Here is a 26,402-nt window from a genome sequence, read left to right on the forward strand (position 1 = left end):
CTTTCTGAGAGAAAAAGGAAATTAATCTTTGTTTTGTATTAGAGGTAATGAATGGCTTCCTTTTGTCCATGAAAGATTTTTACTATTACTAGTGACATGGGGTACAGTATGAGAAGTGGGTGTTGGAGTTGATGACAAACTCATGTATTGCAAATTATGCCATGCCATACTTATCAGATGCTATAGCTCTAATATTAGCAAGCGATAGAGACAAGTCTAGTGGTATTTATTTTTGTGTTTATTTATGTGCAACTCTTTGTTTTCTTGTGTTTTTTATTTAATGTTTATCTAAATTGATAAAAAAAATTTCTTCACTGTTTAGCCTGTTACATTTACTCTTTTAGTTCCTAGAATGTAGATGCCTCCTCCTCTTGGCATGATAGTCACTTTATAAGTATTAAATGTTTATAAGGTATAGGAGTAAGGACCGAGGATCAAGTCTCTAGAAGAGAGTTTCATACACATATACACTTAGATTAGGCTAGAGTAGAATATCTATATTGTAAAAAATAAAAAATAAAAAATAAAAAACATTGCAATAATAAAGGCTGATATGAGTAGCAATAGCTTTGTCTTTTTGTGGTGTTTGTTGATGGCATCAGAATAATTTTGTAGTTCAGTATTGTTTTGTTTGGGAAGGTTGAAGGGGTACCAAAAGTTAGATAAAATTGTGTAGTCAGTAATTTGGACTTTGATAGTGGACTAGATTTCTTGCAAAAAGAACAAGATCGAATAATGACCGTCCATAATCTACGATATCAAGATTACACATAGTAATTAAAGCTTTTTTTTTTTGTTTTTTTTTTTTGTTGATGGAATCTCACCCTAGTTATCTCATAGAGCATGTGTTGTACTGAGATCTGTCCAACTTACTTGGAAGGGATAAATATTAAACACTTGTAAAGATTAATTTTTTAATTTTAATTTTACATTTTGGATGATAAGCCTTAAAATTGTAATATTAAACCCTTGATATAGTTTAGCAACAATTAAAGAATTCCATGATTTGATGATGCTAATAGTTTTTGGATTTTTTAGGTATACCATCAATTACTCCTGAATGAATGCCTCCTCACCCGTCCTAGAGAGGGGAAAAAAATTGTGGAGGTGGCTATATTGCAACAAAACATTAGATTTCACTTATAGTAGGAAATAGAAGGATTTAATTATATATACAAGGTTTCTGGCCCTGCATTCTAGTTAGATATCATCCGCTACGCCATTGCTACAAAGCCTAAGTGATATTAGTTGAATTACAAAGCTCTTAATTAGTTAAGGTCTAATTAATTATGTAAATGAGTTTATCAAAAAAAAAAAAAAGTAGGTAAATGGGTTCAAGTTATTTCAACCGATAAATATGTTTGAATAATCTATGGGTGATTAAATCCCACCTACATAAAATATAAACCAATTGATATCTTAACATGATGGTAATAAATTGTATCCGTATATTTCAAATTCTAATTAATCTGGATTTTTTTTATCTTTGGATACATGCACTCCCATGAACCCCACGCCTTTTTAATGAACACATGCACGAGTATTGAACATCACTCCAATTTTCTTCCTTACCTTATAAGCATAATTACTTTTCTCTTGCGTAAGCTTAAGAAAGAAAATTTGGTGTGCAATTGAAAAATAATCCATTCAAAGTTGTGAGTTTTAGCTAATTTAGGAAGGTGATATTACAATATCTTTGCAAATATGGAGAATTAAGAGGAGCAAAGAACAATATAGTTATAGTTGTTGCGCTGGAAATTTTGAGCATATCATGTCCTAATAAATAATATTTTACAACTTAGATGTTGCGAAGCATATGAAAACATACCTTCAGGCCTATATAAATTTAAGTGCAGCACCTATTTTAAACATTGCACCTAGTGAGTTCTAGAAAAGGAGTTAAACTAGAAAGTGAAAATCATGGAATACCCTTCTTTTTTTAAAATTTTCATCTTCATAATGAATGCTCAACTTATTAGAAATATTTTTGGTTATAAGGAGTTTTGTTTCAAAGCTGATCAAAATCTTAAAAGAAGGTCTTTGTTTATGTTAGAGTATCAAGAGAGCTTTTTCTAACTTGGATCTCTCCTAAGCAACAGGTAACCAATCATATTTTTATTGTTAGTTGTTATCAAAAATAATTTTGAATTCTTCTAGTAAAAATGTTTGTTCTTTTGCTTTAAATTTGGTTTGATGTTGTTTCTTTCATCTACTGAATATTGTGTTTTCTTAAATGTGGCAGGAAATACCATGTAATTTGTGTGGAAGAAAAATGGAATAAGCTATGGATTGTAGGAGTAATTCAAATTCGCTACTAAAAATATAATAACTTGGAACTTTCTTGTACTCTCTTGCTTATTAAGTTTGTTTAAAAAACTTTATATACTACTTTTATATTCGTGTGTACCAATAAGTATTACTGTTTCTTAAAAAAAAAAATTTGGAATAATTATTCTATTAACTTTACATGGTATTTGGTTCTAGTAATATTTATTTTATTTTTTAATTTCATGTGATTTATATTGTGATGGTATGATTGCAACTTTCGAAAGATATGATCTTCAATCAAGGTCCTTTTTTTCTTTTTTAATTTTTAAAAGTTCCTTTATTTTAGGAAAAGTGTTATGTCCACAACATTTTTATAATAAATCATAAGTGGTTAGTTGCTATTAGTTCAAATTTGAATTTAGCATTAAGATTACTTTTTTAACCCAACAATAACAACTAGTAACAACCTGTTACTTAAAATTTGTTATAAAAATGTTATGAACATATCATTTCTCTTATTTTAGACCCCCCAAAAAAAAATCCATGTCCAAAACTAATTTCTCACATAATATGTTGAATATGAGCCAAGTTTCACAAAACATAAGGCTCCCTCAAACTGAATAGCTAAGCTAAGCCAATCTTATTTTTGAGATTTGTAACGGTTTCACATCATGAGGAAAACGCAATCAGCAAAAAAAAAAAGAAAAAAAAGCTACACTTCTTGAAAAATTTCTTTCCAACTTGTCAATAGGATTGAAATTGCTCGAAGATTGACAATTAGAGGCTCCTTCAAGGTTTAATATGAAGAACTAAACCTTTTTTTTAATTGAATCATATGAAAACTAAACTGAGTTTGAGCATTCTATATATGACTTCAAATTTAAATTTGGACTTAAGTGCCAAGGATTGGCTGTGTGGCACTAACCATATATTAATAATGTTTATTTTGAACCTAAGCTTTATGAAAAAGAAATTAAAGGTTTCAATTCTAGCTTGGTGTGAAATTTTTATAAACCATGTTCTAAAGGTAGAATGCATTTTCAGCGCTTTGAGATGGTAAGCAAGACTATGATGTGGCGTTTGGTATGAGGGAATCCACATTACTCTTGGCATCTAGATTCTTAGGAATGTGATTATTAGGAATTACATTCCTAGGAATGTAGCTATTCCTAGGTTTGGTTTCATTGGGAATCTCTTAATATTTCTAGGGATGTGAGATGATAATGTTTGATTTATTTTCAGGAATCTTAAATGAATTATTTATTTTTTCTCATTCTATCCTTAGATTTAAATGTGAACTACCAAGTCCTTTAAAAAAAATCTCCTTTAAATAAATAATGAAAAACCAAATATAAACTATTAATTATGACAAATTTATTTAAATTATAGTCTACCATTTCAAAATGACAGGTACAACACAAAAATAACTATTTAAATTCTCAAATACTTTTATTCTTAATAATAATTTTTAAAAAATTTTAATCCATAATAATTTGTTTTATGTTTTATCTTAATTGCTTAAATGATAAGGAAAAATGGTTAAAATTATCAATTTATAAAAAATACAATTTATTTTAAGCTTGGGAATCTGAATTCCCATCTGTTTTAAAGGGAATCAACATTCCTACTAAGAGGGGTTTAAGGGAGGAATCCAGATTCCCCTGACATTTAATTCCCTAGCGTGATTTGCAACCAAACATAGGAATCTTTAAACATTCTTAAAAATCCTAAAATATTACCTCGTACCAAACACCACATAAGTCTATGACTATGAATACTCAGTTTTTTTATTTTGGAGAAAAAAAGTCTAGTTTGAAAAATAAAGCATCTCATCCAAGGCACTAAAAAGTCTCAAAGAACCCGTATAGAATTTTTAAACCCAGGACTTGAGCCTGTTCCTTCCTATGAGAAAGGGCTGGGATAATACTAATATTTATCAGAGTGTGTTTAAGCAAAATGCTCTAAGATTGAGTCAAGTTAAGATAGGCTTAAAGGCACATTCGAGATCATTCACGAAGGCTAAACCCAATCTCATTTCACAATTTGTTGTTTTTCAAATTGAAAAGCTTGAGTGGTCTGTGACTTGATTCGGCTCAGCTCCATAGAAAAATATAAGAATCCATTAAATTGGATTTGTTTGATTGTGTGTTCTTATGAGCATAAATGCATAATAGAATATATGCAGCCTTAAGAATGCTTAATAAAGAATGCCAATTTTGCAATGGATAATTTTCAAAGAAGAATATGGAATAGCTTCATCATCTTTAACCTAATCGCTCCCATTGGAAAATGCTACATTCTTTAATCTTCTTTACTTTAATTTTTGTTTGAGATAAATGCAAAACTTATAGTTGCAGCCTTCTGGGAAAAGAGAAAAGCTGATAATGTTCAATGCAAAACCTGCAGCCTTCTGCCTATATAGTTGTGTAAGTGTAAAATTTTCTTTAAAAAATATTCCATAACGAATCTCCTTTATTCCAAAAAATTGAAGGAAAAAAGGGGAAAAGAAATGAAGAGCCTGCAGATTTTTGTCCACATTAAATTGTCATAGCAATTTATTTTGTTTGAAGATTAAAAGAAAGAGGCAATAAATAAAAAATAAAAAAAAGTGTAGCAAGGTAGACTGCAATTTTTAATTTGAAACATTATTGATGAAGCAAAAATTCATCAATTGGACGATGACAAGTTGCTCTGCTAGTAAATCTGCAAAGAAAGACTATGAATAGATAAAAAGGAGGAATACCGGTGTGGTATTGGCTAAAGACCCTCTAATTATCAAGTTAGAAAGAGGTAAACAGATTCATTTGCTAAGATCAATAAGAGAGTTAAAAATGGCAAGTAGCTGTGAATATCAGATTGTGTACCTTTTCCTTCCGTATCTTGTTGGCTTTATAGCCCTCATACATATTCTTGCAATGAACATTTGACATTTGTCATAAGTATTTGAGTTTTATTATTTTCAGTGGGCATTCGTCTATAAGGATCCTTATGTTACTCTTTTAGTTGTCACCTACATTTAATGACATTTATGACTTTGTCCATCTATCTTATGGACGACCGTTACAAATTTACACTCATCAATTATCATCCAATACTATGTTCACGATTGAACTATCACCAAACTTTAATAAAGAGAGAGTGATCCATTCATAAATTGACTTCCTGTATACCATTCATCTGACAAGACAAAAAGATGTCTATGTGCCTTACTTACATGCTCAGTCATGGAGCCCCCAAAGGCCAAATCATTATAAATCTAACTGTGCCTTCATCATTTCATAATTTCTTTACTTAATTGAAATTTTGGATCACTCACACTATTTTAGTCACAGAGAAGCATGGCGCTTGACTTAAAGCAACCCAATATTATATATCACAGTGCCAAAAAGCAAACTAAAGCTAACAAAGCTTCAAAAGGCAGCCGAATGAACTTTTTTAAAAACAAATAATTATGCTCAAAAAAGAAAAGGAAAACCCATAGACAATTCAACCAGATTCCTCAACACTACATGTGAATAAAGTACCCCCCAATTCATGCCCTTACACATTTTCTCAAGGACCTCAACTATCCAAGAAAACTATCATTTGCATCCCCACTAGACCACCATACTTAACAATCTTCCTCCTCCCAATACACAAAATTTTTTCTTTTTTTGGTTTTTCCTCTCACTTCTTCATCCCAATCTTCACTCAAAGCCATGAATATACACATTTTCACCTCCCTTTACCTCTTGATTCAAGCACTAATAATCCCAATAGTAATTAGTTCCACTATCCATGTTAACACATGTAGATCTTATTGTGGAAACATAACCATTGATTACCCATTTGCACTCCAATATGGCTGTGGCCATCCAGGCTTTCGAGACCTATTGTTTTGCATGAATGATGTCCTAATGTTCCACATTAGCTCTGGTTCTTACCGGGTCTTAGAAATAGACTATGCTTATCAAGCTCTCACACTTCATGACCCTCACCTGTCAACATGTGACACCATTGTGCTAGGGGGCAAAGGCAACGGCTTCGCGGTCGAGCCGTGGCGTGAACCATACATGAATCCAACTGCAGACAATGTGTTCATGCTAATAGGTTGCTCAGCTAGATCACCATTGTTCCAAGGTTTCCCAGGTAAGCACTTGCCATGTAGAAACGTTTCAGGCATGGGGTGTGAGGAGTACTATGATTGTCCAGCATGGGACTTAGTGGGCCATAGAAAAGTGGGCCCGGGTTCTTATGGGTCTGGCCCACCTGAGTGTTGTGCTTTGGCATTTGAGGCAATCAAGTCCATAAACCTCACTAAGCTTGAGTGTGAAGGGTATAGTAGTGCTTATAGTTTGGCCCCATTGAAAATGGATGGGCCTAATGGATGGTCTTATGGGATACGTGTGAAGTATTCAGTCCAAGAGAATGATGATTTCTGCCATGCGTGTGAGGCCACTGGTGGTACTTGTGGGTATGGTTCTGATGGGATTAGGCAAATGTGCATGTGTGGGAACTTCAATTCCACATCAAATTGTGATTCAGGTTAGACAATTTTTAAGGCTTTGATTTTCTTTCAACATCAACATCTTTCAACATCAAACTGCACGTGTTGTCCATAACAAACACTAATTGTGTTTGTGAATTTTTGAATCTGAATTTAGATTTTAAATTAATAGATTTTAAAATTCATGATTTCAAATCCATTAATTTTAAATATTATTTCAAATCCAAGAATTTTAAAATGATGGATTTGTCAAATTTAAAGCCTTAACCTTTTTCAAAACTATCAACACAAGATATTTGAATTTTAATAACTCAAAGCCAAATTTACATGCCCAAATCCTACAATCCAAATGTATTCATGAATCTCAATAGAATAATTATAATCAAGCTTTGCTTAGGCTAATGTTTTTGTGTTGGATGCAAGGTAAATGCGCCATGTATATGTTTATTTGTACATGTGGTTTGTCTAGCCAATGTCAGATACTCAAAAGTCATTGAAGGCAAAAACACTCATAATCATTATCAATGATATAAGTGTTTTAATCATGATTACTTATCTTAGGTTTAATTTTATTAAGTTAGTTCCTTTACTATTAATTGTCAAAATTTAGTCCCTCAACTATTAATTATGAGAATTTAGCACTTAAAAGTTTCAAAAGCAAGTTGATTCGGCTATAGAGATTGTGGTTAAAAGTTATGGAAAATATAAATATTTTAAAATAAAGTCGATTTCAATTATTAATTCTATTAAATTTTAAATAGTAGTTGAGATCCGATAATCACGTCAACTTGATTTTAAAAATTAAGAGATTGAATTGACAAAAATACTAGTAATAATTAAGGGATCAAAATATCAAATTGAATTTTGCCGTATAATTGGATGATTAGATTATTTATTCTGTTAAAATTTAAATAGTTGAGATCCAATGATCGCGTTGACTTGATTTTAAAAATTATGAGACTGAATTGACAGAAATACTAATAATTAAGGGATCAAAATATCAAATTGAATTTTGTCTAATAATTGGATGATTAGATTAATAAAATATTAGTCTTTTATCTTCTCGTTGCATACTATATAGTATATATATAGTGGATATTCCTTTTTTTTTTTTTTAATGGATGGATATTCCTATTGAATTACTTGGTTATACTGAAGTACTGTATAACAATAAGTGATCTTTGCATTAATGTGCAGTCAAGTCTTCATCAAGTAGAAGAACTTGGTCTATGGGGAGCGCATTAACAGGTAGCGTTTTAGATACATCTTTCATATGTTACATTTTCCTTTAAAAAAAAAAACAGTTAATTTCGCTGATTTAATTGTCAAAATAGTACTATTATCAATGCAAGTGAGTAAAGTGACTATATAATAATCTTGGTATATAAAGTGACCATATAATAACCTTGATATCAAGAGTAATTGACATTTTTTAGTATTTTCAATTGAAACATTTAAGATTAATTCCTCCTTACCATTCTCCTCAATTCTCATGGATATCACATACGTATGTCATCACATACCACATAGATAGACATTTTTTTTCTTTCTAAATTGCCGTAAATTTTGTAATATTTCAAACATTACATATGAAAATAATTATTAATTTGTTTTCTCTTTTTCTTTTATAGTTTTAATTTTACTATTGAGCTTTTGTCAATCTAAATTGAATATATTTATTTGTAGGATTTTCTATGGGTATGCTAGTATGGATGACAGGCAATCAAATTTGAAGAGATCCACCCAGTATTACCATCTATTTATCTGTATCTCATGTAATTTTATTGGTTTTTTTTTTTTTTTTGAAAAAGGGGTGGGAGGGGGGTGTCTAAACATGAGAGAGAGAGAGTTGCTGTATGTTGAGAGCCTGAGTTCATGATCTGAGATTTTTGACATTATTTTGAAGTTCATGTTTTTTTTTTTTTTGGGGTGAAAGAAATCCATGTATTTCGGAGAAAGAGTGCAAGTACAAAATCAAGATATTGGATTCTCCACACAAAAAAAAAAAAACTTTGTCAATGTAAATTTTATATAAAGGGAAATTCTATTCATTGCATATCAAGGTCAAATGTACAGGCTTGCGGTACCCAAAACAATGGTGCTGAAGAAAGTGACACCCTTGATAAAAATAAAATACTAAAATGCAAATTGCACGTTTTAAGTTTGTCTGAAATTTGTTTCAATCTTCTAACTTTAATTTTGTTCATATAAGTTCTCTAAGTTTTAAATTTATTAAATTCAAGTTTTTCGTCCAATTCCATTAAAAAATTTTCATTAAGTGTTCAATTAACTATGAAAAAATAATTGAAGAAAAAAGTCTTACATAAAAATCTATAAAAATATTTGTCTTAATTTTATAGATTTTTTCATGTGAGAATTTTTTTTTTTAAATAGCAATTTTTTAACAAAATTGTACAAAAGACCAGAATGAATGGTGAATTTCACAATAAATTTAATTAATAAGATTCATTACTTGAAATGATAAGGTGCCATATGTATTTTTGGAGTACTATTAAAATAAGTGAAAAGCTACTATTGGTTTAGGAAATTTTTGTAAAAAAAATTATGGAAAAAGAAAAAAGAAATTAACTGTTTCCATAAGTTTTTAAATTTTTATGAAAGTGGTATTTAAAGTTTTCTCAACTCCACCCTTACAATTACTTGAAATATGTCAAATCTTACCCTCTACACACCCAAACATTTAATTAAAGAAAATCTTATCCTCCTCCATCTTTTGATCCTTCATATGGATTAGCTGTTGTGGAGATAGTTGTAACAGCTTGCCACCTCTGACGATTTTGTTTTTGCTTTCAACCGTAGCAGCTACTACAACCAACAGGCATCTAACAAAAAGTCCAGCAAGCATTTGAAACACAAGGCAAAACTTAGATACAGTATCTTAAGTGCTGTTTCTTAGGTTCCCCTCTTAAGATTTAGCCATGTGGCTACTTAACTAAAAAATATACTTCCATCTCATGAGAAAATATTCACATGACAGAATCTTAAAAGAATAACCTAAAGAACAACACCTAACTAAGTAGTGTACTTAAGTTTTGCTCTAAAATATAATATGAAGTAATTTTAGAAAAATTTTAGAAATGAAGTATTTATTTGGGTTTTTTTGTTAATCAAAATCAACATGAAGTTAATTTATAACATACAAACATTCCTATTCTTTTACCTTTTTTTTCCTAATCCCCTAATTCCAACATATGATCAGCTTCTATGTAAATCAGCACATACGAACTCTCTTGAACTCATTTTCTTTCTTCGCCTCGGATTTATCTTATTTCTTGGCCACATAGTTTAAGGGTTCGTTTGGTTGGAGTGGTAGAAAAGTAGGAGGATAAAAATGGTAGGAGGATAGAAAAGTGAGAGGATAAAAAATATTTTAATTTCTCTTATTTTTGTTTTGTTGGGAATGAAAAAGTGGAGGGATTGAAAAAGTAAGTTTGTATAAATTTACTCATATACCCTTGTTAAAAAATGATAGCCAATTAAAACAAAAAAGTGAAACAATCCAAAAAAAAAATCACCCAATTTATTAAAAAATAAAAATCATGTTAAAAAAAAATCACGTCTACTTAAGCAAAAAAAAAAAAAACTATCACACCCACAGCTCAGGAAACCCCACCAAAAAAAAAAAAAAAAGGCAACGTGTCACTGCCCAGGAAAGCAAAGCAAAGCGAAGAAAAAAAAAAAAAAGAGGGACAAATTGCCCATATGCAATTGCATATGAGTATTTTTGTCCATTAAGCAACCTCATTTTTTTTCCTTCAACTTTCTTTTCATTTTGAGAAAAAAACTTTTTGGTAGGATTGGAGAGAAAACACCTGGACCCCGCCATTTATTTTTCTTCTTTTCCACCCAACCAAACACACTCCAAAAAAGTTTTTTTTTTCCATTTTTTCTCCAAAGTTTTTCATCCACCCTATTTCACCTCCAAACAAACACAACACACCCTAAGGATCTAATCAAATTGAGAAAAAAACACACACACACACACAAATCTCAAAACCATTAACCATACAGATCTACCACTTGCGTTATGTGTCAACCCAACATAACAAGTGAAGAAATAAAATGAGAGGACTCACCTAAGCAAGAAAGTAAGAGAGAGAAAGACTTGTTGTTTTGGCTGATGAGAACAAGAGAGAAAAGAGATGGTGAGAGATTTTAAATGCTGGTCTTAATAAATAGAGAAGTATTGTAGAATTGCAATGAATCCAAAAAATTTAGTATAAGATAAAATTCACCATTTTGTCACAATTATGCATGTATAGACTATGAGTAGTGCATTTACGTGAGAGAGAAAAACAACTTATCTAGAAACTATATATGACATTTTATTTAAATTAAGCTAAATTTAGAGGATTGGCATAAGATCATGTAAAATTTGTTGTCTATTTTAGACATACGAACTAAATATAAACGTGTAAATGGTGCGTGTGGGCGGCCAGTTTTGGGGGTCTATTTAGCACCGCAACTCACCTGTGGAGGGGTGGGAACCGGTCTATGCAAGGTGCGGTGCAACATACCGGTTCAGTGTAGTTAGTTTGGTTAAAAAATGCAGTCCAAATATTTATAAAAAAAAATAAAAAATAAAAAAACCCAAAACCACATGAAACAACTCATGAATCATTCAACCCAAATATTCATTTTAAAAAAACAAAGAAACAGGCATATTCATAATATTTCTCTAATACCCACTAAAAAATATCTTAAACCAAAATTCACAATCTTTCTAAAAAGCATAGAAACGAAAAACATAGTAGTCTAACATTAAGCATCAAATAAATTCACATACTTGTTAGCAAGGAGAATTGGAGAAGCATAGTAATCTATAGCCCTAACCACTAGGTATTGAGATTCAAAACCATCTTTAGAAAATTTGTAGAGAATTGTTGTGACAAAATGGTATAAGAAAATAGAGAGCTAGGAAATAGAGAAACTAGAGAGAGAATCAAGATTGAAGAAACTTTGTAATACTTCTATTAATTAACAAATTGAATGTACATGAGGTTTATATAACACAGCCAGTACAGGAATGAAAATGACTAACCCTTAACTAACTCCAAACTATACGGATCCAATACCTACAACCAATCACTACACTACATGTGTTAATAAATAGCTTCTAATTGATCTAAGCCTAAACTACATGTCGTATCTGCTACATCAGTCGTTTAGTAAGCTCATCCACAAGTCTTCTAATACTCTGCTCCAATGCTTTGCCTCTCTGTCTGAGCTAATGTCCTCAAACATTCTTCAACAAACTCATCTTGACTTGCTTGCATCTGACTTCTCCTTATGTTTCTTATCTGTACAATCAACTAAACTTTGACAAATGGAGAGAGGAGAAGAACGACGGCAGTGAGTAGCGGTGAGGGGCAGAGGACGAGGAGTGAGAGTGCGTGTCTGATATAGTATGAGAGAGCAAATATTTAACCTAGGATATAATGATGTTGTTCCATAGTTTTTTTTTTAATTTTAATCTGATGTTAAAAAGACGTCGTTTTGAACTTGATATTAAATTTAATGTTTAGGCCAAAATGTCATCATTTTATGGTATTTAAAGTTTTCTAAACATCATCCCTACAATTACTTGAAGTACGCTAAATTTTGGGTCACACACACCATTGTTTATAGCTCTCAGCAACTACGCGCTTGTTCTCTCTCATAAATGAAGGACTTGATTCTTCACTGCTTGTCTGACAATCTTTGCTTCTTTAGGATTGAGATCAAGTGCAATACCTTAGGGTATTACACCTGATGCAATTATTTTTAATGGTTGAGATTGATAGTTGTAGAAAATAATTTTCACTCTTAACCATTAATTAAAAAAAGTTAAATAAACTTTATGAGAAGTAAAAAGTAAAAGTTGAAAAAGTAAAAAGTAACAAACAAAAAAAAACTGTGAGACAAATGAGGTGAATTGCACCCACCAGATATGTATATATAAAATTTGAAATGGTTCTCCCTTGTACCACTTGCAAGGGATTGGACGTAATTACACCTTAAGATTATATACTTATATATCTAACAATTACTAACAATAGATAGGTTAAAATCTTATATGTCAAACAACTGCTGAATGTAATTGGCAGAATCACTTTTGGGTAAATGAAACATAATCAAGAACAACAGTCGATAGACAGTAAAAATTGGAGACAATGCTTTCCTGTAGAAATTTAGTTTAGCGTCCACTGATTAGCATGTTAGTCATTTAATAATTTTTGTAATTAGAATATGGAGCTTCTTGCTAGTACTACTGACATGATTTAAGTGGCAGACTCGAAAGGGGAAGGCCAAAGAAGTAGAGATTTATGATTTATGATGCATTTGAGCTAAGGCAAAATATGGATATGGTAGAGATTCTTGGATGGATCTCACTCTGTTGTTGGAAGATTAATAGTAAAATGAACACTTCTTGACTAACCACTACCTGTTATCAATTCTTGATTCATTTGTTTTAGTTACTCAACATTTATGTCAAGTGCTGAATCATTTGAGTTTTGCTTTCCTTTGTACCCCTACATTTAAGTCAATTATCATTTTTTTTTTAATTGTTTTAATATATGTTGAAAATATCTTATAATTGTTGTCAATCTATATGATGAAGCCAATATAAAAAGTAGCATAATTGTACTAAGTGAAGCATATTTTCTTTGTCTTTTATGTCATTGCAGGTTTGGTATGGACTATTGTGTTTAGCTTGTTTGCTATAGGGGCAAAGGACAATCGTGTTTAAGAGCATTTGTTTGTATCAGCTCGTGCAAAATTATTTGTCCATTTTAGCATAAAAACCTACTTTTTTTTTACATGCTTTTTTTTTTTTTTTGAAACCCATACTTGTTTTTCAATACAGCTCATATCAAATTATCGATTTTACACTATATTTCATTAAAATATTAATAAATAACAATTTTTGTAATATACAACTTAAATGTAGGAAGCATCTATGCCTTGATCTAAAGCATAATCCAAAGGAAGCAACTTAAGTTTATGTTGAATGAGTTCAAACTTCTAAGTACGTTGATAACAATATAACATAAAATTGAAACCAACATGTATACTATTATGTAGTTTGGTGATCCTCTTAGTTTTGTAGATGACACCACCCTATTCGGTATCTAAGATCTTTCCTTTTGGTCCTAAAGTTGAAATGGGCCATGAGATAGCATCTTCAATTTCCACTATATTTGGTCCTGGTTTGTTTGGCCAACAGTGGAATTTATACGGATTATGCCCAACGCAAAAATTAAAATGAGTTGGTATTAGGCCTTCACGAATTCAGGAGGGGTGTAGATGGACTGGATTTAAACTTTTGGGCCAACATTACCAACATGGTTTATAACAAGATCTGATTAAGAATTGAGAAAGGGATTGGTTATTGATCCGAATGGAGTTTGACCATAGTTGCACTAGTGAACTAATAAATAATTTAGTTAATATTTATATAATAATGTAAATAAATATAATGGTAAAATATAAAAACTAACACTAAAGTTTGGGCTAATGATAAGCAACATTAAGATTTTTCAAAAATATCTAATTTTTCCCCTAAGCCCAATCAACACTTAACTTTGTTTTATTTTGCCTAAAAACCAAATTTTCAAACACGAGGGAGTGCTTGGATAGCAAATGGTAGATGAATAATAGGTAGAGATGGAGAGAGAAGTAGAGGACTTGGGTAGCAAGTGTTCTTTGAACTTGGGGGGAGATTAGATTTTTTTTTTTTTAAATCTTGTTAGTGCTTGACATTAACCCAATCCTCAATGGTGATTTTTGTATTTTACCCTAAATATAATATTTTAAAATTTTGCATAAATAAATAAAAATGATAAAACTCATTCTTCATAGCAACTTCTAATATTGTATGTGAATATAGAATCTGTGCATAATTGAGACAGGAAAAGAAAAAGAAGAAGCACCTCCCATAGTCCCACTAATAATTAGGCGCATCTAGAAATATGAGCAAGCATGAAATATGGGCATCCATAGCCATGCCTTTAGTCTTTAGGTGCATCGAGGGGGCAGGGCGGATTAGAGGTATTTTGCTATCTGTATCGAGATGAACGAGAAGAGGAATGATAAGTGGGAGAGTGTTTAAAGAAAAAAATCAAGTGTTTTGGGGAATGAGAATTGAATATGTAAAAATATAAGGTTTGTATAAAAAAAATATTAAATTATATATAGTTGAAAAAATATATCTAATTACATACACACACATTCCTGGTTGGTTTGGACTCAACCAGGACAAGATGAGTCCAAATGAGCAAAACTTGTCCATGTCTCATGTTGTCACCTTTATGGGTTGGAAAAAACTAATGAGGAACAAAATGGGCGAGATGAATCTAACATAGTGGAGAATTTTCGTTGCTCTAATTGTTATGGTCAAGTATATCACATGGATAACAAAAAATAGGTAAGCGCTACCCAAAAAAGGTCTTATTCTTAAAAAAATATACCATATTTCGGGTGTATGTTTTCTCCCACTTACAATTAGTAGGACCCACCAGCTATGGGATCCACTTATTTATGAGTGGGAGGAAGCATACACTCAAAACATGTTATGCTTCCTCCCCATCCTCAAAGTGATCTCTTTCCCTCTTATAGTTTTTGAAGATATCCAAATTTACATAGATACACAATAAATGACTCGAATTCGTACCAACCTTAGGATGGAACATCCACATCTGGCTGCTTCCCTAGAGCTTTCTTCTATTCCACCTCAAAATTTCAAAGTGATTGTATTTAGTACTAATGATATGATGATGTCATTTTTTATTGGTTTGGTCTCATCAACTAAGGGACTATAAGTGGAAAATCATCTGTGAATTAAATTTTAGATTAAAAGAATATGGTATATCAATGAATTTTGTAGAAAAGAAAATGTTAAGTTAAGAATATTGTAATTTAATTGACATTTCGTAGTATTTTCAATAAAAAACTTTGAAGGCTAAAATCTATAGTTTTAAAAACTAGATCGAATTGGTCGATTTAACTAGGAATCATACCCTAAACTCGTCAGATAAAAACAACCAAAACCTGTAAAATGCAAAAATCAGTCAAATTTTTCTGATTCTTTTGACTGTTTTGGGTATTAAAAAGTAAAAAACCATGCTAAAATGTTGTAGTTATCAAAAAAATAAAAAATAAAAAATTGAAAAGAGTGAATGGCCTATAAATAACCTATTTTTTTGCTGATAAGTGACCTTAGTAATAGGACTAATTGTCCAAAAGAGAGCCGCTACTCTCCCTCTCTCTCTTAAAAAACTCCAAAACCCACAACTCACAATCCCTCATTTTTCCCACCATTTCCTTTCTTTCTCGAGAAAATTCCCATATGGGTACTCTTAAATATCCTCCAAATCAAATGGGTTTTCTTTAAAATTCATTGACATGGAGTGGTTGAGTCTGTGACAGACTCTTGTGCTGTTTGTTTTTGCTTTCAGACATGTCTGTAAAAACTAGTTCTTCGTTTTCTTGTTTTGTTGCAACTGTTCCCTCTCCTTTTCAATCCACGAAAATTTCCCAGGTATGCTTCTAACTCCAGTTTGGTTACTCTGTTCATATTTTTTTTTACAAGTAAATTGATGGGTCAAAGTTATGAGTGTGCTTGCATTAGGGTTTTTCAGTAGCTATGAGTTTTGTTTTTGGGTTGTGAATTTGATTCTCAGTGCTTATTTACACTGCCTTTGATTTTGCCAATGTTAGAAAATAAAATAAAATGGAGGGTCAGGTAGTTTCAATTAAGTAAGATTGGCAGTGTGGTCTAGTAGTGTCCATTGCGCAGAGATAGCATTGTTTGTAGAGCCCTGTTGTTTTTTTCAACGCAAAATACAAAAATGGGGCAAGATTAATCTTACTTGTTTTTCACTTTTAAGTTGTTCTCTTTGAATGGGCATTTTTTGGTGATACATCAATGTGTAGCTGAATATACGTATCATTAGAACATTGTCTGTTGCAATTAGAGTACTTAGCACTTTTCATGAGATTATAATTAGAGAAAAAAAGTAAATAAAAGTGAAGACAGTTTTCATAAGACAGTTGATTGCAAATGGATTTGTTTTATGGACCTTTGAATAATTGAATTTTGAGGCCAAAATCCTGGCAAATAAATGATTGAACTCACCATTTCCTAAAAGCTTACACTTTTGGAATAACTGGTTAGTTATTATGATTTGTAATTTGTGTAGGTTACTTTGTGTTCATTACGATTTCGTGAGCATGGAGTAATCTACTTTTTAGATAAAATACCATTAATTAAAAAAAAAAAAAAAAAAAGGGCATTGGACCAAGTGGCTCCTGGTTCAAACACTGTTTCCATTCTACCTCCCATTAAAAAAACTAAAAATCACGTGTAGGGCCCTGTGGCGTGTATTTAAGGGGAGTTGGGGCCCACACGCAAGGGAGAATGTTAGAATAATTAATTAAATGGTTAAATTCATCCTTTTCTAACTTAAAGTTTTATGATAAATGGTAATTTATCATCATCAATGCCAACAAAATTTGAAACTGATGATAGAGCCTGCGGCTTTTTTATCAGGTTACACACCAAAACTGGGAGAGTAAGTGTGCATAATCATTTACAATACCAGACCATTCTCTATTAACAATAACAGAAGTACAAATATTACTTTTAATGTATTTACATGGATTCTGAACTCTAGACATTATAACTTGTAAATGGGCCACTTTGCTGAACTTTGCTCCATATAGATGGCAGAGGGGAAATGTGGAGCCTGGCTTATTACTTAGTTCTATGTGCACTAATTCTACTCTATTCAAGCCAATGAGCTTAGCTCAACTGACACCTCCCCTTATAGGTATTAGGTGGAGGGTGAGGTGGGTTCAAGACCCATTAGGTGCATTTGTAACTTACCTATAATACTAATTTTACTATGTTCAAAAGAACCTTGCCTTTAAAGAACTTTGTTCAATGGCTTGGTTTTTGTATTGGCTGTGTCACCTCCTAGTAGGTTGCATTCCTTCTTTCTTTTCCTTTTCCCCATTCCCTATTGTAATATTTTTTGTCCATAATCTCATCCTTTTGGTAGAGGTCGCATCTGTTGCTAGTTATTAAAAATAAATAAATAGAGGTCCTAAACGATGTCACTGTATTTTCAACAACTGCTTTGCTTTGAAGAGATCTTTAAATAGCTATGCAAAGAAGCTGGTGGTAGTATTTAATTAGCTATATTTTTTGTGCTAAATAAATAAGAGTATATAGAAAGGAAAGAAAAGGCAAAATCTATGCGTAAATAATGTATGGCTAGGATGGCTACTGCATAAATGCTAATATTTTTTTTTACTGATGATTAGGAATACAAACTTACACCCAAGGAATGGCTTTTAGAGACTAGAGGATTCTGTTGCTGTCCTAGTATTTTAAGTTCTTTTAGGGCACTTTTATAGTTTTGTTGCCTTAAAAATGAATGAGATGCATGGTATTACACCTAATTGTGCTTCTGCATGTCAGTAGCTTAATGTCAAGTATGATGCCATACTAGAACTTGTGTTACATCACTCTCTGTGGATTTTAGCATTATTATTTGTAAGGTTATTTTTATTTGAAGAAACTCAGTTATTTGAATTGCTATTTTTTCCTAATCTTATTTATGATTACCAACCCCCCCCCCCCCCCCGGCACTCTCCCCTGGGTGCAAGTAATTTTATTTAAAAAGTACAAATTGGTCTTCCTTATAACTTTTTTGCTTTGATGTTCAGTTGAGCTTATCACGAGGATATTTTGAGAGACAACAACATGGTTGTCAGCAATTAAGTTATGTTAAAGGTAACTTCCATATTTGTTTGATAGTTTTTGAAGTTCTAAAATTTGCTTTAAGCTGCAAACTAGGTGGTGCATTGATTTCTCTTTGACCTAGCTGCAAACTATTCAAACTAGGAAGTCTAAATACAAATCACAATAACATGAAAGCTTTTGGACTCTGTTTTGAATATAGCTGCTAGGCCTTTCTTCATCTTTCTAGATATTGAATGACTTGGTTGAGTATTTTTTGCCAAAAATATAAGAAGTTTACTTTGATTTGTTCTGTGAAAAGTGCCACATTGATAATTCAGGCTCTAAATATGTATTGTAGTCAAGTCATGCCAGTGCATAGCAAGAAAGCTGAATTTAAATGGAGGGTTCCTGAAGAAGCGAAGCATTCTTTGTGCTATTTCTTCTGAAGAACAGACACAATACAGTGAGGTCAAACCAGATACTTCAGAGCAAGAAATTAGTCATCCTAATGCTGTAGAAGCCTCTCCCACAAGCAGTCCAAATATCCGTTTTGAGGGAACTAGTGGGAAGCCTGGTTTAATTTCATTTTATAACCGTCCTTATCAAAGGGAGAATGATATCGTCATATCAAACCCACAAAAGAGCCAGAGCAACCTACTATGGTTTGTTGGTCCAGCTGTCCTTGTAGCCTCTTTCATTTTCCCATCACTTTATTTGCGCAGAATATTATCCACTATATTTGAGGACTCTTTGTTGACAGGTGACCCCACATTCTTATGTTGATCTTGTGAATTGCCTTATTTATTTTCAGTGAGAATCTTGAATTTTTGAAACATGCTTTTAACAAAATATCAAAATAAAACAAAAGATTGGACATTGGATAATGAAAGAATAGACAAGGTGATTTCTCCTTCTTTATTTATTTATTTTTGTGGGGGGGGGGGGGGGGGGGGGGTTTATCTGTTTTTCTAGTCATTTTTGCTTTAGCCTCCCAAAGAGAGAGAGAGAGGCTAAGACGGCCTTCCAAGTTCCAATCACCTACCCTAGACCTTGCAGAACTGCGAGCATTGTGGATTGGATATAACCTTTTATATTCTTCCAGAATCTGTCTAGGTCTTGCGATGTATCACTGTATGTGCTGCCCTGTAATTTCAGGTGTGTCACTGTAATAGGAGGTGAAATTTTATTCTGCTTTTAGAAATTGGGGGGGGGGGGGGGGGGGACAAAGGACATGGCAATTACTGGTGAAGGACACTAGGCAATTATTTAGGATGCTTTGGGTTTTATTGAGGAGTGTTTTAGTTGCTGAGGACTAGGTGGATATGATGGTGCTAAAGTTTCTAGAAAATATATGCACTGTTCGAGAAAGTGAACTTAAAAGCTTATTCAACAGAGATTTATGAGTAATGGTATGGTGAAATTTCTTGAAAGAAAGGGCAATAATCAACAAGGACATGGATGGGAATAACATCAATGTGTTTGTGAGAGCCTAAAGGTTATACAGGATGTGGTTCAAAATGGAGTGGATTGGTAGAACAATCTGTAGTTGGCTAAACTGGTCAGAATCAAATGCTAGAGTTTTACAATTTCTGAAGTTCAAACTTGGCTTGTCCTTATGGACTGCATATTGATTTTTTGGCTTATCTGTTTTTCCAATTTATTTTTTAAATCCTTTTCTGTGAATTGGCTTAGGAGTTAAAATTGTTTCAGTCTCTAAGCTATTTTCTGTTCTCCATCTGCAGATTTCCTCATATTGTTCTTCACAGAAGCTCTCTTTTACTGTGGAGTTGCAGTATTTGTTCTTCTAATAGACCACTTAAGGAGGCCTATTGAGCCAGATTCTGCTACAGGCACTAACAGAACCCTGGTCACTCATTTAGGACAGCGTATATCTTCGGTAGCTGCCCTGGTGCTTAGTCTAATAATTCCTATGGTGACAATGGGTTTGGTTTGGCCTTGGACTGGTCCTGCCGCATCTGCAACTCTTGCTCCATACCTGGTTGGAATTGTTGTCCAATTTGCATTTGAGCAGTATGCAAGATATAAGAAATCCCCTTCATGGTCTGTTATTCCAATTATCTTTCAGGTAAGGGCAAGGCCGCTCATTTCTGACCAAACTTGTTTCGGTATTTCTTTCAGTATTAAAAATGGATAAAAGATATAATCTGATCCACTCTGATATGCATGCTTTTTTCTCATTGTTTAACTATTTGTGAGAGTTTTTATTTTTTAAGCTGCCTGATTAGTAGCTTTCAGGTTAATGGTTTAAAACATTTTTGTTTTGGGGTCTGAATCAGTCAAAAGACTTTAAGACTGTGTTCCTTCAAAAAACTTTAATAGTGATGTCAGGGAAAGACCTGCATGGAATCTTCAATTAAAGTAAAGAGGTCTTTAGCCAAAAAAGTAAAGAGGTCTTTATTCTTGACAGGTTTATAGATTGCACCAGCTGAATAGAGCAGCACAACTGGTGACAGCCTTGTCATTTACAGTTAGAGGAGCTGAAATGACTTCACACAACTTAGCAATAAACAGCTCTTTGAGTACGCTGCTGAATGTCCTCCAATTCCTTGGGGTGATCTGCATATGGTCTCTCTCAAGCTTCCTGATGAGGTTTTTCCCTTCTATGCCATGAGTGTGGAGTGAAGAATTTCAGAAAATAGGTAAAATTATCACCTCACCTAGTAGAGAACAACACTGCAGTTGGTCTTGTTTCAGGTGATGTAATAAATCTGGAGGGGGACTCTTAGCTTAGTTATGTTCTGCTGGGAACTCAAAATGAAAAGGATATTGAAGCAATTAAAAGGTGGTTGCACAAGATTGAGTAAAAAAATTCTAAATGCAGGAGAGAGTTGAGTTTGTGAGAATTGATATGCTCTATGTCTACATGTTCATCAAGCTCCACTGTTACTTGTATATAGAACATTTTAACTACAGATTGATCATATTCCTGACAAATGTGCATTTTTGAAAGTATCTAGTACAGTAAAAACATGAGCAAGCCTGTAGAGCATTAAGCTCTTTCCGTCATCAACATGTTGCAAATTTTGTCTACCAGAGTACTTTGTTTAAACTTTTTTACTCTTATAATTTTTTTGTTGGACTTATTTGTTGAAAGTGCAGGTTGCGATGTGCGTTAAATACCATTATTGTACTTTGCTATATATATATGTTGAGCTTACATGAGCAGGTGCTTCACATTTTTTGTTTTTTCTCATGCATCTGGTTCTGCACTTTACAATCAAGGTTCTGGGTTTAAACCCAGGATATCTCCTTTTCTGTAAACACTCCTGCCTTTGTGCTTTGCAAGTGGACAAAATGAAAGAAGAATTACCCAAATCTCTTTTGCATTCAAATTCTGGTGGACTCTAATAAGTCTAGAGAGACAACTTTTCCCATGAAGACTTTGTGTGCTAAGTTGTCAATGGTGGATAATAAAGTGGTGTCAATAGAAAACCCATGTAAAATAATAACTTGCCTGATTAGTCAAGTTCTAAAATACATAAAAATTCATTAACTTAAAGAAAGCTTTGAAAAAAAACTTATGTTGATAATATGAGATTCAAATAATTCAATAACCTACAAAAGAACGTTAATTATTCAATAATTGAAAATATACTTGCATTTTTTTGAGTGCAATATGAGGTTAGCCATACCACATCAACCACATTATAGGATGTAAAAAAAAATATTAAAAAAAAAAAAAATATATATATATATATATATATATATATATATATATATATATATATATATAGAAAAGAAGGAAAATAATTATGAAACTTTCAATTCACAATTATCAATAATACTTTGGAAAGGAACTCATAATCAACCAACGAGAAAGAAAAAAAAAAAAAAAAAAAACTTAGAAACTCATATGGTCTAGGCATATTTGATAACTCAAAAGGATATGCATCTCAACATTTGGCACGGTCATGTTCAATTTAGGCCAAATATATAAGTTCATTACTTCAGTTCAACACATAACAATGATAACATAAACAATAATTGTAATTGACAATTAACCGTGGTATACTTGGGCTTCCCAAGCATTGGTGGTATACTTATTCCTTACACCTATATCTACATTAGATTGGCTGAAATCACAAACATGAATTCTATGATGTGGCTTGATGCAAATGAGCTGCAAACAAATATTAATGATAAATACGTGGAAAAAAAAAAACTTTTGATACATTGAACCATGATCACAAAGGATTGGGAGTGGACTATGATTTCTCTAGCACAACAAAGCCATAGGAGTCACATAATAGGAAATCAAAACCACCAAAAAATGAAAAAAAAAAAATTTGAGAGAGAGAGAAATAACATTTTGTGTGTAAGAAAATTATGCACAAAATGTGAGAGAGAATTGGAAATTTATAATAAGAAGATGAGAATAAGAATAGCCAAAAATAAAGGAAGATAAAGGGATAGAGGAAGAAAGATATTAAGGTAGTTAGTTGTGGGATGATGAAATGGTAAAAGGGAGGAGAGAAAAAGAGTTAAAAGAGAGATAACGAGAGAGTTGGAAGTAAGTGAATGATATGACTGTTGATGTGTCTCAACATAAGCATAGTAACAATAAATATTATATTTCAGTTTTTAGATGCATACAAATAGATAAGAAGTTTGAGAGAAATTTGCTATTGTATGATTGTATCCACCTACCTGATACAGTACATGAGTCGGCCAACCAAAAAGTCGGTCAGGTTGATGTGAACATGATACCAGTGAAAAATGACAATGGACACCCAAGTGTAACAGAATGATGGAAATGACATTATGACACCAAAAAATGTCGGATGACAATGCAGTAACCTGCCATAAGAGAACATAAGTAGAAAGTTGCACGAAACGTGTTATAATAAAGTTGATCATTCAATTCCTACTGACAAGGCTTTTCTACTTCCACTAGAGTCTATAAGAAATTAGATTTTGATTAGCAATATTGAAAATCAGTGAAATTATGATATTATGCATCATAAATCAGAAGTAACTATATTTAAGGTGCTGTGAAGATTCTGAAGGCAAAGAGAAGAAAATATTGAGGGATGTTTCTATGATAATTGCTAACCATTTTAAAAGCTATTAGTACTAGGTAAGCGAAAAAAAAATATGGATATTTATTTCATTTCATTATCTATATTAAAAATTAGAATAATATATTGAAGAGTTTTAACTCTAAAGTACGCATTATGTTTTGGTTGTATATACCCAGCTCTCTCACAACATGTGGTGGATCTCACATATTGTGAGAGCATACGTGTATACAATGACTATACAGCCGAAATGAGAATATGCCCTCTTCTAAAGTTCAGACTTCCGGCTTTAATTTGAAGTTTTTTTTTTAATCCTAAAACTCTTTCCCAAATTGTCAAACGTGACAGATTTTGTGAAAGAAGTCAAGAACTTTAAGGCTTTAAGGAACCTTAAAATTCAAAGTCTTTAAGAGGTAGTGCTCAAAGCACTACCACACGGGTACAAAATCTTTAACATCTCTCTCTCTTTTCCACGCATGTATATGAAATTGTTTGGCCTTAAGAGATAATGATATGGGTGCAACTCTTTTGACCTTCTTGCCATAAATGTTCATTGCACTTTCCCTAAAATTTCATCTTGCAGATACCCTTCGTTGAATTTGAATGGCAATAGCAGAATCAAAAGGGGGCTGGGGATTTAGTGCACTCCTCTCACATTACGTTACTCCCATTGCATTAAGCTTTTTCTTTTTCTTTTTTCTTTTTTTTTTTTGAGAAGGAAGACAATGAACTTTTTCGATCCTATACTCACCATATTTAACATGCAGTCATACTATATATAATTATTAGTAACATTGAAAATAATAAATTGATTAATTTTTTAAAATTTTAGATGACTTTGATTGCATCTTTGTCATATCTTAAAAAAAATATGTCACCATATTTAACATGCAGTCATACTATATATAATTATTAGTAACATTGAAAATAATAAATTGATTAATTTTTTAAAATTTTAGATGACTTTGATTGCATCTTGTCATATCTTAAAAAAAACATGTACTTTTCATTCCAAAATATATTTTTCCAATTAATTGGTAAAATCAATTGTCCTCTAACAATATACTTGTGACCGAAACACACTTAAAAAAAAATCATTAATATCTTAATTTGATAATAAAAAGTAATTATCAAAAACTAGATCTTGTAGCTTCAAATCTCTTATCATATCAATAAATAAAAAAAGATACATTGTTCAATTCTTTAACAATTTTTGGTGTCTTAATTCAATGGTAAATAGTAATTCTCATAAACTAGAATACTAGATACTATAGATTCAAATTTTATCATATCAACAAAAAATAAAAAGAATTACATTTTTCAATTCTTCGAGAACCATTCCTGCATTTTCCATACAAGAGTACACTCCAAATTTAAGATTTGTAAATATGAATACTCTAATTAGAGGTGACGAAAAAAATTGAAGTGGTTGTGTAAAAATGGAGAAGCTTTATTAAATCCTTTTCTGATATTTGGTTGTAGTGATCTGGCTCCCAATAGGGACTGAAAATATTTGGCTACCAAGACTAAAAAACCTATAACTAAAGAGCACCTTGGTCAACATCTTATATAAATTAAAGAATGATGTAAACTCTATCATATGAAAAGGCAGATTAGCATGATTAGTCAACAACTGATGCAAACAATTAGAGTATGAAAGCATTGAAAAGGCTGATTAACATAATAAAGAAATAGTGGTTAGTGGTTGAGACTAAATAATACTAATACTATCTGACTTGACCATTCCCTTTTCAACAAAGTTTGATATAGTATATAATATCTTCACTTAGGCAATGGCATTGCCTGTTTTCTCTGCCTAAGGGGTCCTCAATTAATAATAAATAAATTATTGTTTTAACATACAGACAAAGGATTCACTGAATGTAAGTAAAACAATTACTGAAAATATAGTTTTCCTTCATTCAATATTGCCATGGATTCTATTTTATCAAATAGTGTGTATTTAATAGTATTTATTACCAGATAATATAACTTTTTGGGGACCTTTTCCTTTTAAATGAAAGATAAATAAAACAAGAATATAATTAGTTTCTTATTATCAATGTGTTCAATAATTTACCTTCTCCTTTGGCTGTATGTCTTTGTTAACCATCTTATAAATTCCTTTTAAATTCCAGAGTAGGTATGTTCAGACTTTCAATTAGGTAGAAAATGGAAAAGTTCCTGTGGAATGATCCATTTGACTTATGGAATATTGAGTTTGCATGGCTTTATGATTTTGTAAGAGGATTTATTAATATTTCTTCTTGGATATGACCAAAAAGAGAGGAATCTTTCTTGCTTCATGGCTTTCACTATCTGCAGTAGATGTGGGTAGAATATGAAGAGAATGTAATATATATGTTTATTTCACAAACCAAATTTTATGGCATGCGAGAAAAATAGGACGTGGACATATCCTGAGCATGAAGATTTGTACACATGAAGATGTTTCTGAACTACATATTGCGTGTGGAAAGTAAATAGTAAGCACTTGGGTAACAACTAACAAATGGTCCAGATAGAACATACTTTGTTTCCTTGTCTGAATGTTGATGGGACACACCTAGTTGTGCTCTCATTCATATTGGTTCCCTCTCTGCTTAAATCCTAAGAAACTAAGCAAAGGTGAAGATAGAAAACTAGAGGTGAAAGCTAAGAGGACAAAATTATGGGTCATAGAAAATTAAAATGAGGTGAAGCTCTTTGTCCTCTTTTGTTTGGTTGTTTTTTCAGCAGGTATCCATTCACTAAAATTAGGCTCTCTCACCGTCTTTCAGAGCTAAATTTAATTAGGCTTATAGGATGAACATGCTCTTGATGTGTGACACCAGACCTCACATGCTCTTGTATCTATCTG

General features: G+C 32.1%; 2 protein-coding genes across 2 annotated transcripts; both read left to right on the forward strand.

Moving 5' to 3' along the window:
• Window positions 1-5,833: 5,833 nt before the first annotated feature.
• LOC142632020 (uncharacterized) lies at window positions 5,834-8,816 on the forward strand. Its single transcript, XM_075806443.1, has 3 exons — window positions 5,834-6,792; window positions 7,952-8,002; window positions 8,441-8,816. The coding sequence occupies exons 1-3, from the start codon at window positions 5,967-5,969 to the stop codon at window positions 8,485-8,487; spliced, it is 924 nt and encodes a 307-aa protein (XP_075662558.1). The 5' UTR covers window positions 5,834-5,966; the 3' UTR covers window positions 8,488-8,816.
• Window positions 8,817-15,969: 7,153 nt separating this feature from the next.
• LOC142630369 (uncharacterized) lies at window positions 15,970-21,557 on the forward strand. Its single transcript, XM_075804360.1, has 5 exons — window positions 15,970-16,295; window positions 18,488-18,554; window positions 18,862-19,263; window positions 20,246-20,589; window positions 20,932-21,557. Exons 1-5 carry the CDS (start codon window positions 16,215-16,217, stop codon window positions 21,133-21,135), a joined length of 1,098 nt encoding a protein of 365 aa, XP_075660475.1. The 5' UTR covers window positions 15,970-16,214; the 3' UTR covers window positions 21,136-21,557.
• The last annotated feature ends 4,845 nt before the right edge of the window (window positions 21,558-26,402 follow it).

This window comes from Castanea sativa, chromosome 4 (genome assembly GCF_040712315.1).
Source record: "Castanea sativa cultivar Marrone di Chiusa Pesio chromosome 4, ASM4071231v1".
Lineage (NCBI taxonomy): Eukaryota > Viridiplantae > Streptophyta > Magnoliopsida > Fagales > Fagaceae > Castanea > Castanea sativa.

Excerpts from the sequence above, each read along its gene's own strand:
- LOC142632020 (XM_075806443.1), top strand. The coding sequence starts at position 5,967 with ATGAATATACACATTTTCACCTCCCTTTACCTCTTGATTCAAGCACTA. Across the intron at positions 6,793-7,951 it reads CACATCAAATTGTGATTCAG|TCAAGTCTTCATCAAGTAGA; the intron begins GTTAGACAATTT and ends ATTAATGTGCAG. Across the intron at positions 8,003-8,440 it reads TATGGGGAGCGCATTAACAG|GATTTTCTATGGGTATGCTA; the intron begins GTAGCGTTTTAG and ends ATTTATTTGTAG.
- LOC142630369 (XM_075804360.1), top strand. The coding sequence starts at position 16,215 with ATGTCTGTAAAAACTAGTTCTTCGTTTTCTTGTTTTGTTGCAACTGTT. Across the intron at positions 16,296-18,487 it reads AATCCACGAAAATTTCCCAG|TTGAGCTTATCACGAGGATA; the intron begins GTATGCTTCTAA and ends TTTGATGTTCAG. Across the intron at positions 18,555-18,861 it reads GCAATTAAGTTATGTTAAAG|TCAAGTCATGCCAGTGCATA; the intron begins GTAACTTCCATA and ends TATGTATTGTAG.